The sequence below is a fragment of the Lates calcarifer genome, linkage group LG7_1 (assembly GCF_001640805.2).
Source record: "Lates calcarifer isolate ASB-BC8 linkage group LG7_1, TLL_Latcal_v3, whole genome shotgun sequence".
NCBI lineage: Eukaryota > Metazoa > Chordata > Actinopteri > Centropomidae > Lates > Lates calcarifer.
Window position 1 is genome coordinate 17,214,700 of NC_066839.1, and position 18,614 is coordinate 17,233,313.

General features: G+C 40.3%; 1 protein-coding gene across 2 annotated transcripts; it reads right to left on the reverse strand.

The window, feature by feature from the left end:
* Positions 1 to 1,459: 1,459 nt before the first annotated feature.
* snw1 (SNW domain containing 1) lies at positions 1,460 to 9,186 on the reverse strand. 2 transcript variants are annotated; one of them, XM_018697920.2, is made up of 14 exons: positions 9,126 to 9,186; positions 8,498 to 8,651; positions 8,137 to 8,298; positions 7,611 to 7,706; positions 7,360 to 7,466; positions 7,011 to 7,115; positions 6,526 to 6,595; positions 6,318 to 6,383; positions 5,990 to 6,106; positions 5,746 to 5,872; positions 4,881 to 4,983; positions 4,038 to 4,152; positions 3,603 to 3,763; positions 1,460 to 2,353 (listed from the first exon to the last, which is right to left on the reverse strand). In XM_018697920.2, the coding sequence occupies exons 1-14, from the start codon at positions 9,137 to 9,139 to the stop codon at positions 2,158 to 2,160; spliced, it is 1,593 nt and encodes a 530-aa protein (XP_018553436.1). In that variant the 5' UTR covers positions 9,140 to 9,186; the 3' UTR covers positions 1,460 to 2,157. The 2 variants fall into 2 exon arrangements, with proteins under 2 accessions (XP_018553436.1, XP_018553435.1); XM_018697919.2 differs by having other exon boundaries at positions 4,881 to 4,986.
* Between the last annotated feature and the right edge of the window lie 9,428 nt (positions 9,187 to 18,614).

An 18,614-nucleotide genomic window follows, 5' to 3' on the forward strand; every position in this document is an offset into this window, starting at 1 on the left:
CCACCTTTCCCCCACGCTGGTAAGTAATCAGATGACTTCTGAGCATGTCAGCTCCTCTCCACATGAGTATAGGTCAATGTTAAATTGCATCGGAGCCTCTTTGCTGTAACTGAGTGAGGGATTAATGCATTTTAGCCTGGTTCCTTGGTTGCAGGTGGAAGGCAGAGTGAAGCTGGAGTGCTTCAGCAGTGTTCTGACGCAATAGGTGGTGAGAGCTGTGTCGGCTCTGTCCTCTAACAGTGGAAAAATTTTAACCGAAAGATTTTCATTGTATCAAACCTTATGACAATATTTATATCTGACATTTATTTCCACTGAATTTGTTTACTATTAGTTATCTCTATATCCTAGCTTGCACTGCCAGTGGTGGTGTCTGCCATTGCCACAATGGATTTTAATGACAATACCACATTTTGAAGAGTTATTATAACTAATCAGTATCACAGGTGTGACCAATCCAGAATTGAAACTTTAGCTTTATATATAAGCAACAGATGTGACTGAAGACAAGGTATTTTCTGCTCAGCAATTACATTTTTATGTTAAGATTCTCAAAACTCAAGAGTTCACTGCCACATTCATACACTCTCCACTGAAACCCCACTGAAAGTCTGGTAAAGCAAAGTTAGCTTTAAGTTTTAAAAAATGTAATGAACATATGAACATAAGTAACTTTTAAGTAAATTATATATATATATATATATATATAATATATATATATATATATATATATATATAATTTACTTAAAGGTTACATATATATATATATATATATATATATATATGAATTCTTTCTGGTTTTACACTCCCAGTTCTAAGGCTGTAATTTTTCTGGTGGCTGAAAAAGACCAGCAATAAAACATAGTATGCAAGTCCAGAACACTACACTAATACAGGAAGCCATAACTACAAACACTGCCCATTGGAAAAAACATAAATCATGTGCATTTAACAACTGTCTGAGCCCTATTCAGGCATGAGTGAAAGATGGCACTGTGCAGAGATTTGCAAGTCTGCTGGGCTGCGTAATGCCATGTTGATTATTTGCAGAAGCCTGGGAAAATAAAACTGTCAGACTGCATAAATCATAATTAATTGTAATTAATGGAACCAGTTTTGCTCTAATCATCACATAAATCGCAGAGGCCATTTCTGGTAAAAAAAAAATAAATAAATAAAAAAAGAAGAAAAAACATCATTACTTACATTCTGAATACATTTGGGCTTTCAATCATCTATATTAATGGGATGCATTACTTGGGTGATTAAAATAGGAAAAATCTACTACGACCAAACTATAACAATTACACAGCCAATGGACTTGCCACTATGTTGTAAAAGTTTGAATTAGGCTGCACTAAACTAGACTGGAAGAAGCTGATGGAGAAAAACATTGTATCTCATTTCTAAATTTGTACCTAACAAAACAGTTAACAAGAACTACGGAGAGAGACACCAGTTACACACTATATGAAATTTATTCCATTGGTAGTACTGTACAAGAATTATAAAGCTGACTTGCTTTACATCTTACAGATTAAGTTTATATCACTGTACATATCCGCCATCAAATACGGGCTGTAACTGTGCTCAGAAATACACTGGGGGCTTAAATAAAACACAGCTGACAAAAACTCAAAACGGGAAAATGTGGGGACAAATGAGACAAAGGTAAATACGAACACTTCCTGCTTAGTTTCTGGTTGGGTCTGTATACACGTATAAAAAAAACACTTAATGTCTAAAAACTACATATTTCCTGGGCCCAGATATTACCAAATATTACCGTCTAGATCTGAAATGACATCAGCTGCACCATACAAGGAGACGTTTCCAGACACAGAGGCAGATTTCATACATAACTATTGTTTCAGCTCTACTTGCTTTTTATTTAACATGTTTATTCATGTTATATCTAGCAAGAGCGCTCAACATGTTCTGTACAGGGCTGAGTAAACAAAAAATGTAAAACAAAAAAAAGGAAAGATAAAGAGCATCTTTCACAAAATAAAAAAAAAAAAAAATCAAATCAGACTCATTCCTGATAGAGACTTGATTATATTAAAACCCCTCTTGAGCACTGAGATGGTGCAGACTAGCTCCTCATCCTCAAACATGCTATCAACTGTCCTGAGTGGACTCTGTGCCGGTGTGCTCTCACTCCTTCCTGCGTTTCTTGTCGTGGTAGTCATCCTTTGAGCGGCTGCTGGTGGATGGTCTCTTGGAGCCGCCATGCTGCTTGGCCTCCTCCAAGAACTTGTCCAGACCAAAGGGATCCTCCTCAAACTGGACTGGTCCTTCCCGCCTCTGCCCATGGTCAGCACCGGAGAACTCTTTGCCTGGAGCAAACCGGCTGTTGGGACAGAAGAAAAAAAAATGTATATGCTGCAAATTGCTTCTACTTGTTTTTTGCCATTCAGGCATTTTATACTGAGGAATGAAACTACAAGCTCTTTACTAAAAGGCTGCTTTTTGTTCAGTGGATGTACAAACAAACATTTTCTATGATTGGAAAACCAGGACTGAATCCAAAATATCAGGCTATTCCATGGAACATATGTTTTTATGTCTCAGGGAAATCTGCTTAAGTTAAAGATTTTCTTTTCAATGTTTTGCACAATGGTGTAGCACCCCGCAGCCAGCCAAACATTCCTAGAGGACAATGACAAGCTGATGACTAAACATATGGGACAGGCTATGCTCGGCTAGTAGAGTGTGACACTGGTGCCCCCAGGACAAGGTCTCCTGCTGGGACATCATGTGCATGCTTGCCTCGTGCCTCAAAATAAAGCTAGAATGACCTCAAAATGATTCAGGTTTTTACTGTTATTTTCTATCTTTCTACTTGAGAAGGTTAAAGCTTCAGCAGTTCTGTTGGTAAGCCTGACAAATTCACAAGTCCTTTCAAACTGGTAATGGCAAAAAAAGGAGTTTGGGATCCATTTTGAGTTTTGAAATTATTTTAGGGAAAATTTTGCTGCATTCCATTTCACCACATCTAGTTTTTGAAATAAATCCTAGTGATTATCACTAGTAAAAACACAGCCAGTTAAGCTAATAATCTGATCAATGTAATTAAAGTGGTTTCAAAACAATGTTTTTAATTAATATGTATATGAATGCAACAAGGTACTCTAAACTCTGCTTTAAACTGTGTTATAGCATCTTATTATTCTTAATCTATTAACCTAGTATGTTTTTACACTTAATTTGTTAAAAAAAAAAAAAGTAGTTTTATTTTCTATTAACACCCTAAAGCATAGTTATTAAGGGTCACACCATGTTTACCCGGAAATGGAAATAAGCAGAAGAGTGCTCCTTTTTTTCCGATACTGGGTTAATGTGCTTGTAAGACACGGCTTCACATACATCCATACAAAATGACAAATTAGCCTTATTCTAAACCTTTTCATCCCATTTAAACTATTTGCCTTCTCTAAGAACTAGTAATTTACATAAGTCTCTGTTCTGGTCTGTCTTCCCTGCTCAGTGGTAATTAATTTGTTGGTCCATATTTTTCTGTATGATTTTCTTTGTCTTTGATTCTGTGAAAAACTTTTTGTTAATGAAAAATATACCAAAAACAAAGTAATTCCTGGTACCTGTTGTGCATGAGTGAATCAAGATCATCTGCGTAGGCGTCCTTGTCTATATTCTTGCTGGGCCTGTAGATGTTTGAAGCCATGTCTCTGCCGCTGCGGAATGGCTGGTCGTACACGTTGTATGTCTCGTCCTCACCGCCAGCAAAACCACTGTCCATACCCTGGAAAGTCAGTGAAAGAAGAGACTTTCAGAAACTTTTAACAGTGCACAACAATTGAACAACTTCAGCTTTTTTGAGGTAAGGCTCTTTTTGCAAATGCAGCTGGCTTAAGTGGATTATGAGATGTCCACACTTGGTAACACTATTTTGGAAATGTTTCTTCATGTTGTAGCACTGGATATTCAGCCTTGTACATGTTTTGTCTTTTTCTCTAATCCACACAAATAATCTAAGATGGTGTTTATGTACTGAAGTAGGTTTGAAATGTTCTAACCTTGCTCTGATTGAAGAGTCTCTGGTCGTACTGGGCCTCACTGGAGGAACGAGGGTTGGGCATGCCCAGGGCAATGAGCTCGCTGATGTCTCTCTCCTGGTCTCTCAGCTTGGACCTGGAACAAAGAACAAAGTCTGGGATTTAGCAAGGATTTACTGTAAAAACAACTGATACAAAAAATAATGAGATGAAAATATAGGAAAAATAATGAACAAAACTAATATTTGCCTAAAAGTTTAATGCATGCCTACAGGTTTAACCCAACGTCATTTCTACAATCAGTATGCGTTATGATTATGATAATGCTATTAGGGCTTTAAGAAATGAAAGAAATAATATATGAAAAATATGTATGTAATAAAATGATGTTGCTGAAAAGTTTCTCATTCAGTTCTTGGTGACTTTGACATTTGAATGTCCTTCAGCAAACAGCCATCTCAAAGTTAAGTGAAAGGTAATTTTAAGATAACAAGGTTTCTGCCTTCTGACAGCTGGAATTGTGATTGTAATGAGCTCTCTTCTGAATTTCACTTCCACCACTCCTCCAGGGAGCCACAGTTCCATCAATCGGCAACCTGACAGTGTGCAAACAGAGTTAACACACAAATACACACTGATCGCTCATCTCACATGCACAAACAGTCTTCGCATCATTCCAGTCAAGGACTACTACCTACTCTGCTGGATCCTGCTGCGTTTGTTCAGTATTACTGCTGGCCCCATGAATGATTCAGCAGTGAGCAGTACATCTGTACCAGTGTATGTGTGTGTGTGTGTGTGTGTGTATAGAAAAGAGGGGTGGGTGAGTTCACATGCAGTGTGTTTAAAGTGCGTGTCCAGCACCTCTTATCGGGAGCAGCCCTGGAAATGTTCCTGTCGTGCTGTCTCTCTTTCCTTCTGTCATGGCGGATCTCGTCACGCTCCCTGGCCTCGCTGTCCTCGCCACCTGCTGCATGAAACACAAAAAGGAAATTTTGAAAAAAGAAAGAAAACCACATGAGGAAGGAGTGGGAGACAGATGATGTGAAATAGTGCAGTAGAAGTGCAGAGATGAAAAGTAACATGGGGATAGAAAGAAAGACAAAGATGAGGAAAAAGCAGAGATGGGTTGAGGGTGAAGTTGGGGATGATGGATAAAATATAGATGTTATAGAAATGAAAATGTGAAGAGGGGGGTTGATACACATCATGACAGGGAAGATAAAGTGAAGAAAAACTGTCAGCGGTCAGTAAACTTGCAAGACAAAAACACAGCTGACGTGTTAGGACTGATAACAAAAAATACAAATTCATATTTTGAGGTCGGAATTAATGTGATGTGATTAAACTACAACGGTCATTCAAAAAGAATGTACAAAACAGGACATTTTTCTTCCCCTAAAATATATGTGATTTATCAGTGGGGAAGCAGAAACATCATTTCACAGCCTACTGGTCCTGTCAACACCGGCAGGGTGAAAAATGCTGTCATCACTTATGCCACTCGTTCCAGATTTGGAACTTGGCAACAGTACTAACAACAGTCTCCACTTGCTCAGCAATCCACACACCCCCATAGATGCCACACACACACACATACATACATACATACACACACACACACACACACACACACACACACACACACACACACACTCTAGTCATATATGCTTTAAGTATGCATCTGATAAAACTTTACTACTTCTTGGTCCTTATTTCTGGGACTCACTTTTGATCCCTGCCCTCCGGTCTCGAGCCATTTGGGCCAGCTCCCTCAGTTTCTCCTCTTTCTTCTCCTTCTCCTTCTGGGCCATCTTCTTCTCTACCTGGGCTCTCATCTCCACTGCCTCTCTGGCCTAAAGACACAACCAGCATTTCAATGTTATTTTAAATATGGGTAAAAAGATTTGTGGTTTGGGCAATGCTACATTTCCAATCTGTTGTTCAAATCAGTCAGAATGTTGGTGCTGTACCTTTCTATCAGCGATGTAGAGTGCCTCAGCCAGCTTGGCAAAGTTTTCATTGATGTGAACTGTTTGCAGCCCTCTACCATCAGCTGCCAGACGTTTATCAAGAGGAATGGTGTAGCCCTGAGAAAAATTAAGCACATCACAAGAAAGAAATTAGAAAAGAAGAGAAAGGGAAGCGAGACAACCCAACAAAAATAACAATGACAAGACCTGGAGTCTCATACAAAACAAACTAATTAAAATACATAATTGGGCAATATATCAAAAACAAAAGGCATCAATATGCCTGCATTGACAACTCACAATTACCATCAGTTCAGGCGTCATTTACCTTAGCATTCTTCCAGTTGGAGATGCATGGAGGAATCTTCCACTCCTGCTGCTCCTTGACAGTCATCTAAAATCGAGGGGAGAAAATATTTTTAATATAACATCTTTTGGACAGTGCCGCTTTATTTTAAATGTATCAATATAGTACTAAAAGCAGACTTTGTCTTACAGCCAATTTTACATTCTCAAATTTGTAAAGTTAACTGTACCTTTCTGCTTGGAGAATGCATGACAGGGGCAGGAGGAGAGGGTGGTCCACGAGGAATCTTCTTGTTGATCCTGAAACACGCAATAATACACATCATTTTTCTAGATTATTTTCTTCAGAATAAGAGATGGCCATGACAATTTATTCAGTGTGAAAATACTACTTACTAAAGGAGATCTTAACATAATTTATTTTAGAAATCAATCTGAACACGCATGATTACTAGAATTATGTAGTTAGGATTTTTACACAAACCTTAACTGAGAAAGAACTTCACTTAAAGTCTTGAATCACAGCCGACCAAAATAATTCAAATGAGTATTAATTTCATAATGCTTATTTTACATTTTTAGAGGGAACTCCAAATAGGCACTCCTCTCAAAGTAAAAAAAGGCATTAAGCTCTCATGAAGTAATGTAGTATTGACTTGTTAGCTAAACCGGTCCCATGACATCATGCTACTGTGATGGAGACAGGTTTACTTACTTGAAACGTGGAGGTTCCATGGGGTCTTTCTGCATTTCCACCATACGGATCACCCTCTGTTTGGCCCCTGAGTTAAAAGCTACTCCCTGCTGGGATGGAGTGTATCTTAAAGAGAGAAAAAGAAGTAGAACTGTGTCACCATGCACAAAACTTTTACCCTCACCCACATACAAACATAGAGCTGACAGTATGTACTTAAGTGTTTCATGATATCATATGTCAGCTGGGAATCTTTCTCATCACTATCTGCAGTCCCACATAACGTCAATATTTCCTACTCTCCTTCTCTCCCATTGAGCATCTGACTGTTCTAAAATGATGTTAACATTGTTAACATTTTAATACATACCTGATATACTGTGCAGGAGCCTGTTTGTCTGCAGCTCTTACAGGCATGGCAGCAGCAATCTTCTGAGACACCTGCTTTTCCAGGGCAGCACGAGTCTTCTCTGTAAGCTACAATGGACCCACAACAATAATCATGTTAAGATGATTATTGATGTTAAGGTGTTAACTCAATCTGATGGCAACCTGCATTAACACAGGTTTCCCACACACACACACACACCACACACACACACACTCTCCACCATGTCTTACCTCTTTGACGGCCTCCTCATCAGGCCTCTGTAGCTCTGAACTATCTTCATTTAGAACTTCCTTTGGAAGAAGGTCTGTGTATTTACTGAAGACCACCTGCAACAATGAAAGATGAGAAATTCTTAGAAGTCGTTGACTGATGAAGCCAGCTATTCAAATCAGAACATGATATGGACCATGACAATGAGTTGTTTTGACGACATGCATCATAGTCAGTGTGTATACTATAAATGAGAAAGGACATATAGCACTAAAATCACTGGCACTTAAAACAAGCTGGATTTTGTCAGGCAAAGATTCAGAGGGGAGGTGTTGCATGACGTGAGCCAAGACAGAGACCTGTGACTTCACAGAAAGACACGGCTCTCATAGTAATGTGTTACTACTCATCACCCATTTGAACTACCAACTTCAGTTTTACTAGTCTTGTTATTTTCACAAAGGCTTAAAGTTATTCCTGGTTACATTTTAAGTGTGTGTTGAGAGCATTCTTGCAGACAACTGAAGCAGTCATTCGCCTGCATACCTTATCCTTGCCCTGTCCTTGTCTAGCGATGGCATCATATTTGATCTTCCCTTCTGCATCCACCTGCACTGCCAGAGCATTGGATGTCTTCTTCTTCCTGCCCATCTCCAGAGGAAACTGGGCCACATGGATCTCTGGGAAAGCTCCTCCATCTCCAAAGTCCTGCAGAAGACACAGATTAAACAGCCAAGATGAGAGGATGTACTACGTGTTTAATGGCAATGCCTTTTCCACGTGTAATGAGCCATTTGGGTATATAAAACTTCCCCCAACCAATCAAGTGAGAAAACACGACCCATGTTAAAGTAATTTTTAACATTTAAAATAACTGTCCATCTCATGGCTGAATTCAGTAATTAACCTCGAGTGAACGGGGCACCCAGCCTTTTCTGTGTCCGTAAGGAGGGGGCTCTCTGTGGGACGAAACCAGGGCAGTGGAGTAGGACTTCTGGGCCCGGAGCCTCTCCTCTGCCTCCAGCTGGTCTTGAGACAGCTGGGTCGGCGCCGGTAAAAAGCTGCAGACAGAATAACACGTATATAAAACTCATTGTTATGTGTAGTTGCGCAACTGCTGTGGGGCCTAGCCACCGTTAGTGACAACGAATAACTTTAAGCATCACTCGGAAGTGTTAGGTGCTAGCTAGCTAGCTAAGCGTCGTGAGGTCTAACTAGTATAATTCTTAGACCCCGACTGAAGCATAAAATTAGCACATCATTAATACACAGTTGGTAAATGTTGTGACAATGGCTGTATGATTAGCTAAGCTGGCCGGCTAAACGTCTAGCTTACGACATACCATTTTAGCTAGCTAGTTCGCATTAGCTATTGCCATTAGCTTTACTTAAAACGATGAAACGATGGCGGTCATGCCAAAGTATCATTGTTAAATATTAAGCGCAGTCTATACATCATACAACACAGAGTGAAAACTTAATACGACAGCATTTTCCTTAAATAAAAACACAAAGAGCTTTGTCGCGGGACTCACCTCGCCAGAGACATTTTCCCCTTTCTTCCCTAGCAAAAAACTGCGCATGAGCAATGCCACCACGGAATAGAATCGAGTAGTATAGAATAGAATAGAAACTGCACTGCATTTTTCTGTGTTCTTAATTATTGTACTGTAGGTTACGATATTTGTTTAGGGATTATTTATCTACTTTTACATGAAATATTCAACAATATGAAATTTAGCCTTGGCAACATATTTATGCCACTAAAGCAACTTTCACTGAGAGAGAATAGAACTTAATAAAATAGAATTGACAGTACGGTGTTAGAATCACTATCATACAGGTAAATTATTAGTTTTTATTTCAGTGCAATGAAAACCCCAAAACAAGAAACCATCACAAATTTATAGACAACATTTATAATAATTTCAGTTCAAAATTGTGTTTCTTCAGTACAGGTCAACATCCAAACTGTGTTACTTACTTATTTCTCCAGGGTTCTCGCCTTAGTGGTGTTACTGTACTTGGGAGAGAATGTAATAAGCTACTGCAAGAGGAAAACAGCAGCTATCAGCAGAGGGAGAAGAGACATGGCTTTAAAGTTTGATTTAACAAAGCAGTTTGGATTTCTCTGCAAGCTGGTTTCTGTCCAAAGTGATAAATCTCACTGAAGAGGCTGTGAAATTGCCTCTGAGTAGTTGTGGAGTCTGGTAATATAGCAAACAGAGCAACAGAACGCAATCAGCAAGTAACTCGAACAAATCTTTGCTTACACACTCACTCTCAGTAAACATATATTTCATAAATCCCCTCATAAGTAACTTCAAATTGACTCATCTTGGGTTACAAGCAGATCTGTTTCACAGACTGGAAATCCACATTAATGAATAGACATTTTTTTCACAGCATTTTGGCTCATCATCATAGGAAAAGCGCAGGTGTTAACAACTCAGTTCTACTCAATAAACCAATGAACCAAGATGCTAAAACTGCAGCAGCTAAAAGGAATTCAGCCATCATTAATTTTAAAGAAAAGAAGAGAAAAGAAGAGAAGCATTTTTGATCAGTTGGATGTCCATTTAGAGTTTCATTGTGGGAGTGACAGACAGCTGATAGTGGTGGATGGAAATTGCATCCCATTGTTATGCTGAGAATTTTTCACAGCAAAGAAAATCACAGAATCACAAAACCATGATTCCCTACAGCTGATGAATAATACTTGTATTGACATGGTTACTTGTGTGTGAAGCTTTGTCTGTTTACATCACAGGCGTCTACAATAAGATTTTACACAAACCCAAGACATCTGGAATATAACATTTATCCCACCTACGTAATATCCACAGGAGCTGAGCTCTCCTTCGCAGGAATTTCATTCATGCTAATGTTACTTTTTAAAAATGCTAATATCACACGTGTGAAAGGGGCTTCTGTACTTTTAAGCCGCACTGTCCATTCATGGTTTGGAACATACACAGGTCTTTTAAGCATTTGGCTGATTCCAGTCCTCCATACCACAGTTACTCTGTAAGGCCAAAAAAAAAAAAAAAAAAAAACTTTTTTTCCTCTTCTTGTTGTTGTTGTTGTTGCTGTTGTTAGCAGTAACTGATTTCACCTGATTCTATGTGCAGCGCAATGAAGCAGTATGAGCAGGAGAGACAGCTGACATTATCCTGTGTAAAATAGCCAGAAGGAAACCCTTCAGCTGTTCCAGTCTCAGTTGCCATTAAGACATGTATGTTTCACTTGAGACTACTAAACAGAGGGAGAACATAAAAGCTTGCAAAATGAGTTTTGCCATGTAACAGGAGAGTTATGTAATGTCACCATAATATACCCTGCTGTTTTGATGAATGTGATGAATATCTTGACTCTCCTGCCATAATGATCAGCAATAAAAGTGACATCACTGCTGTAAATGACAGCTTGTTGGTCTTTCTTTCTTTCTTTCTGTGCTAACGCTCTCGTCTGTTGTCTGCATCATTTCCACCTCTCTATCTCTGTCTCTGCTCCTTCCGCATCTTTCTTCCTTCCTCTCCCTCTCTGTTTCTTGGAGGAGGAGGCAGTCTGTCAGTCTCTCAGCAGAGACGTAGTTTATTAATGTGACACAGGGTAAAAGGACACGTCAAAGGAGATCAATCACCGTGGCTGCGGCACGGGACAAGAGAGCTTTTAATAAACCCAATCATCTGGGTGCTTCTCTCTTCGACCATGCCTGGCATTGAGGGGGCCCTATACTATTCTGTCTGCCTCTCCCTGGTCTCGCTGCAGGATGACTGATAGAGTAGGGATTGTGTCACTGCTCAGCTGGAATTGTCCTCCAGGCACTTTAGATTTTTGAGTGTTTTCTTGAGAATGGTGGGAGATGTTTGAATTCAGTTCTTGGGGGAAAAAAATAAACAATGGTTATGTCATATTCCTCAAACAGCACCTTTATTGATTCATTGATTAAATTACCCAATGGGATCCTCCGAATGAAATACATAACCTGTGGTTAAGGTCCCTTGAGTGGGATTTACAAATCACAGACATCAGCTAAAGGCTGAGGCTACCTCTCGTCTCTCTGAGAAGCAGCTTTTAATGGAGTAAACCCATCAGCTTAAATGTCAGACCGTGACAGCTACGGAAACAGTTTTCATTGTCTTCATCATGAGGCCAGCCTAACAAAAGGAGGGGGCATCCACGTGCTGCCAGCTGTGTTGCTTAGGTTGGAGTTGTGGCAGAGGGCTTTGATGTGAGCTAATATGGAGGTGGCAGGGCTAATGGCTATGTCAGTGCTCATAGCAACAGTAGAGCATAGGGCTCAGGGAAGCAGCACATGCTGTGTGATACCTCAACACACTCCAGTCCATCTCCAGTGTCACACTACAGGGCACAGAGAGACCAGAGAAAAGGGAGATAAAACTGGAGGGGAACAAAAACAACGAACACATAATGCAGAGGAAAGCACTCATCATTCACCCTCCACAAAACTAGACACTGAACATGTATAGTCATACAAGAGGGGCCTATAAGCTCCTTCCCTGTGAGGGACCAGCAGTGGCCTGGTAGATGTATGGGCATGCAGCTGTGCACAGTATTATCATCTGCTGATTAAGTGAAAGGTATCATGTTTCATTTGTAGACCATTCCCTGAAATGCAAAACAGAGCATCCTCCTGGCTTTAGCACAACAGAGAAATATAAAATAAGCATTTTCTGGTCTAATTGGGCGAAAATAGGCCTGGACCAATAAAAAAGTCATTCCAAATGTCTGCAGTAATTCTAGAATATTGCATCATTGTGAAAGCACTTCCTTGTAAGGAGATTGTATGTGACTCCCTCACTAATGGGAGTACACAGTGCACTTGTACACAGCAAATAACCTATGGTAACTGCAGTGATAATGGCATCAAGAGACTCAGGCTTCTTTCAACCGGTGAAATCGCTGCATAGCATCAGAGATAGAGGCATTGAACAACATGTCCCGGGAGACCAAGCCCAAGAGCGTCGCATCAGTGTGGGGTGGTCATGCCTAGAATACAGTACAGGTGAACAGGTACTATTGTCAGTGGCATTGTTTCTAATAAGGTGGCAAAAATGGGTCAGAAAAGTTTCTTGTGATCTTTTTATTATATATGTAAATATATGTATATAAGCCAAATTCCATTTACAATGTCCTCAGAAATACAGATACAAGTTTAGGTTTGACCTACTATGTTTTGGTTTCCTCTCCTAAAAATATGGTGGTGATATATACATTTTGCATACATCATAAGACATACATATTTTAATTGAAGTGAATAATTTATTGAGTATGTACTGGTAAAATATCAGTGCATCAATCTACAGCTTTGTTAGAAGGTGAAACCTGCCAGAAAAAACATTTACTAGTTAGACTATAGTGTTTCTGTAGCAAAAGAAAAAAACAACAACATTTGCTGTCTTTTCCCAGCATATAATATCTCATGCTCCTGGTAAATAGCCTGCCCACCTAAGCCGTTCATGTTGTGCCACTAAAATCAGTCAAAAGGCAAACACAGAGACACAGGGAGCACTTGTAAATTCATCAGTTTCCTGAGCTGCAGGAATCAAAAGAAAGTTTCTCTTCCTCTCTGTAGCTTTTGTAGCGGGAGTTTGTTCTCAAAACTGAGCTCCTCCCTGTCGGAAATGATTCATGTCACAATTATTACCAGGTAAACACTGGGAGGAGAACGGGAAGACCAAAAAGAAGAGAGAGAGAGAGAAGTGGAAAGTAAGCAAGAGCCTTGTGGCTGCTCATGGGGAGTGAATGAAAAATGAAAACAACTCAAAGTGGGTCAGCAGCCTGCCCAGTTCCCAGTCTGGTGAATGCACATGCACAGACACACACGCTCACACATTGCATGCATGCATAATATGCATGCACACACACAAATTGAGATACTCGAGAGGACGTTTACTGCATGAGGCACAGCACATTTGACAAAGTGAAGCAATGCCATAGTGGCACTTTGCTTATTCATTGTTACACTGCAGTCCTCCACTTGATATACCAATCTCATAGCTTCTTTACTATGTGTCAGCTTAGATTATAGATGGCAGGGAGATGGGCTTAGATTAGTTTAAGTCTATTTCCATTCACTCCTTACCTGTCAAATGTGGTTACACAGAGAATTTCGTTACTGCGACCCTCTGCAGCTGTTTTGATGAAGGGAATCAGCTTGTATTACATGGATGTGTGTTCCTGTATATTGGGAAAAACATCATCTGTAAATCCAGGAGACAGGTATGGAGAGCTTCTGTGTGTGCTGGCTGGTTATCCCAGACTGGTCATTTATGCAAAACAAAAGAGGAAGAAAATAGAGAAAAAGCTACGACAAAACAAGATGAAGGCAAAAAATAGATTACAGAACGGGTCAGAGAAGCAGAAGCAGACTGGGACAAAATGTAAGTTGTTTTAATGGCTGCTAAATTCTCCTTAGCCTTTAACACTGACCTTAACCCAGTGTTGTTGAGGCTGTGGGCAATGCTATCTGGCCTTCCCAGAGAGTGGAACTGCTTCTGCTCAGCGCTGCTCTCTGCTTGCACCAGGATGGAGTCCAGAGAAAGACAGGGCCAAACAAGGTCAGCAGAGGGCTTGCACAGCTTATGAGGGCTAAACAAACTGCAGGCACTGCCAGTGGAACCTTTAATCTAAAGGAAGGGGAGCAGCCATGGGAGCCCTAAGGTGGAAAAAGAAGGGGGGTTTGCATGACACACTGTAAGGTAAAAATGTTCCATGTCATCATTGTGTCACAGTATTTTTTCATTCTGGATTTCACTAAGCTGTTCTATTAAAAAATATGCCTAGATTTCTTTTATGGAAATAATAAGGTCACAGGGATGGATGATTACGTCTGCAGCAGAAATGGATGATCCAGTGTTGGTGACTGTGTATTTTATGCAGTGATGCCAACAGCATAAACACATTTACACATCATTCACTCTTTGTTTCCTACTTGGAGGTTGTGAATCAACATTTTCTTTCCTCTACATGTAATGGAAAAACTGAACAATCTATTAGCAGAATTGCATGTAATGTAAAGGTATTTCATACATGCTGTAATATAGGAATGATCCTTTAATTACACAAATGTTCAGTGGCATGTTCCCCTTTTTCATAAATTAAAGACTGACCACGTAATATAGCAATGTGTTAATTCACCCATCAGCTTATTGTATGATGAATGAGCCATGTCATATAAATCAGATGGATTGTGCTCTTAAGTTCATAAATTCACCACTAGATGGCAGCACCACTCAAAGCTGGGTTGTCAGACTTCTACACGTACGTCCACAAACACATGCACATATGCACAAAAATCCAAGCACATACACTTTCACAAGTGACAACAAAGATGCCTGCAGGTGTTTCCACGAGTCTGAGCTCTACTACACTGCATCTGTTTTGCATGAGAAAGAGACAGACATTGAAATGGAGAGACGATGCTGTATCTTTGTAGTGTTTTTTTTTCCTTCTACGCGAATGTGCTTGTGCGCAGTACTGTGTGAGTGCCAGAGAAAGCATTACCAGAGAGTGAGAGAGAGTGGGAGCCAGCAGCGGCCAGTCAGGGCCTCTTTACATCAGCAGGCGAGCTGTCTGAGATACTACCCCCTCCCAACCCAACCCAACCCACACTTCTGTATTTGGACTTTCTCCAACTTGCACAGTGCACATCCCATTCAGGGTGCTTGGAGGGAAGCGGACTCCCATCAGCACCAGCAGACCCATCGTTGGTCTCCCAATTTGGAGAGGAAGTCATTAATTTTGTAATCTACGCAAAATTGCTTTGTCATTTGGGTAGGGCTTGTTGCTGGGAGGGCGAAAGGGAGCTAATTAAAATGCTCTCGGCACACATTGACAGCCTTTTTTATGCAATTACCCAGCCTGCTGCGTGTGTTCAAATAAACAAGTAAGCAGAGTTGCTCCCTGATAAACCCTCATTTCATGCTGCGTTCATGCCTTCACACACGTGGTGCTGGTGCTTGGTGCCTCAATGCTGATCTGACCTTGAGAAGGGGGAAGGTTGAGATACAGGAACGGGCGGCGCTAGCAGGAGCAGAAGCACATGGGGCTAATCTCCAGAGCATGTCGCTCGATGAAGGGTACTGATAGTGAGCAGCAGCAAGCGTCTCCAGCAGCGGAGATATGTATCGCTCCAGATTTGAGACAGAGCCCTCGAAGTGAGGCAAAGGATTTGAGCGGCAAGTTTAAGCATCTGCAGTTCAGCCTCATTTTCTGTTCCGTTTAATGTTCAGCAAAGTTAACACAGTTCAGTTCGAGAAGAAGGGAATGAGAATCAGGTGATATCCCTCATGGGGCTTACAGGGCAGTAAGGGAAGTTGTAGAAGCTGAATCATTTGGAACTCAGTGTTTCTTGAAAACAACAAAGCAGGAAAAAGAACAGTATTATGCATTTGTTGTAGGTGGTTGAACAATCATCTAAGCAATCAGACAATTAAGTCTCTGACAGTGCAATTTGTTTTCTGAGACCACCTTCTCTTCTGCAGTAACAACTAAAATTCCTTCCTGCTTCTCCTCACATTTTGGATGGATTTCGAGGACATCTTATGAATCTACTGGCTGGTGTAAGTGTGTGTGCTAGGGTGGATGTATGTCAGGGGACGTAGTTGTACACAAATCTGTTCACGGAAACACACACAGCTGTATGTGGGACATATTCCTGTCACAGTTGGGGAACTGCCAGGCCAGCTGTGCCCTCCAACCACTGTCTGATTGATTTGTTGGCAGCAACGTTGGCCCCTGTGCTTTCATCTTTATGCATGGAGGTTTCCCGAGGCGGTCCACCCCCCAATTTTCCGCACTTTCCTTCCATCTCCATTTCTTCCGTTCATCCCCTGTACCCATGCTCCCTCAACCCTACCCTTAACTACCCCACCACAGGCTGTCAGTGTTCTGAAATGGACCTCATTATCATAATAAGTGCCGGCGAGGTTCACCTAGGGACAGCTGCATTCTCCCCAGCAACCAGACAACATGTTTCGGTAGTGCATGGTGCGATGGGGCCACTCCGTCCTAACTGCTTTCGACAGGTAAAGGAGACGGGAGGTAGGGTGTGCAGCTGTGCTCCACACATACCTGGTAGCAGATCAGCTGGCAATGTCTCCTGAGGAAGAAGGGACACAGCTGCGATATTCAGGGTTTGTTCCACTAGTTGGTATTTAATGATATAATGTTGGCACATGCAACTCAAGCTCTTGGTAATATCATTACTTTAGAAGTGTTGACTGATAATTTAGAGAGGTACATACAACAAAAATGTTAGGTTCTTTTTATCCAAAGGGGTAATTCAAAAATTTTGGTCTTATGGCTTTTTGCTTTCTTGCAGAGAATTAGATGAGAAGATTGATACCACTCTCACATCTTAAAAGTAAATAAGCTACTGTCAGCTGTTGGTTAGCTTATTAGCTTAGCACAAAGACTGGAAGAAGGCGGGAAAAGCTAGCCTGGCCAAAGTAAACAAATCATCCACTAGCACCTATAATGCTCTCTAATTAACAGAGTGGGGCAGTAATGTATTAAATACTAACAAATTACAGTACTGTAGCTACTTTAGTAACAAGTGGTGCAAGATATTATAATTCATTTATCAATTAGTCTACATTAAAATTGCTAATCCAAATAATGCTCCATTACTTTGACTTTATGGGGTCAGCTTGTTTGCTGTTAACACAAACAAAAGACAAGGTGTTAACAGTCATCCAATCAATATTCGCTCTTGCAAGACACATAATCTTCACATCCTGAAACTACACATTGAACAAAAACAAAGACACAGGCAGACAGAAAGTAGACACAAACTCAATAAAACTACACATAAGGACATAAATGTATTTGAATGCATCTAAACTTTTGAATATTTGATAACAAAAGAGAAAAAACAGGAGGAAGGTGGGGTGATATCAGTCTGGTGTCTGTGCTTAGGTGACAGACCTGGTTAGGTCTGGTGTGTTAGCTTGGTGCAGGACCTGGAGGTGTAAGGAGGCTAAAAAGCTTCCTTACACCTCCTACGAAAAGCTTCACTTTGCTAATGGTACACAAGGGTAAATCTACATTCAGGAATCACCTGGGTTCAGAGTTAAACTGTACAAATGGGATTTGAGCGTTGTGTGCAGTCCAGTGACTGTATATCTCACCAACACCTTGAGAGAATTTCTCCAAACAAACAAATGTCCATCTGGACACAAAGATGAGCTGATTAGATTTTGGTGGTCAAAGGTCAAGGTCAAGGTCAAAACATGTTGTTGGCCATAACATCATGTTGGCCATCAAGATTTCACACAGTAATTATGACAATTATTTGAATTTATGTCTAATTAGACAAATTGATGAAATCATAACCAAATTTCACATTTGGTCAGATAATTACATTTCTGTACAGCAAACAACATCCTCTATCCTCAGATCTTTGACTTGGATGAGGAACTCAACTCATCATCACCCATTAACAGGTCTTATCTTTTTATAGTGTTTATCAAGATTATCATTTAGAGTATTATTTTAGTATTCATAAATTCTATTCCACACGTAGCTCTTTGTCTTCACTACATGTATCATATGAGTCTGGACAGACATGGATGCAAGTGCTGATTCAAGTTTAATCTGTAGAAAAAACAGTGATGTAAAAAATGACAGTTTGTCATTTCACATGGCTAAGAAATAGTCCTATGCAAAACTGCCCATAAAACCACAACCTGTTGTTAAACAAACAGTGAATTATAGTGAGCTTTAGAGGTGCTGGTAGACAGATTTTGTTGGCCAGACTAGCTGTTTCCCCCTTTTTCAGTCTTTGTGCTAAGCTAACTAGCTTCTGTCTCCAGCCACATATTTACCATTTAGATATGAGGGTGGCATTCATCTTTTCATCTAACTCTGGGCACGAAAGTGAATAAAAGCATTACCCAAAATGTCAAACCATTTCTTTAAAATAGCCTTTTTATTTTTTGATTGATTTGATTGATGAGGAGGATTTTTCTTAAACAAGTACTTTCTGTCAATGGTAT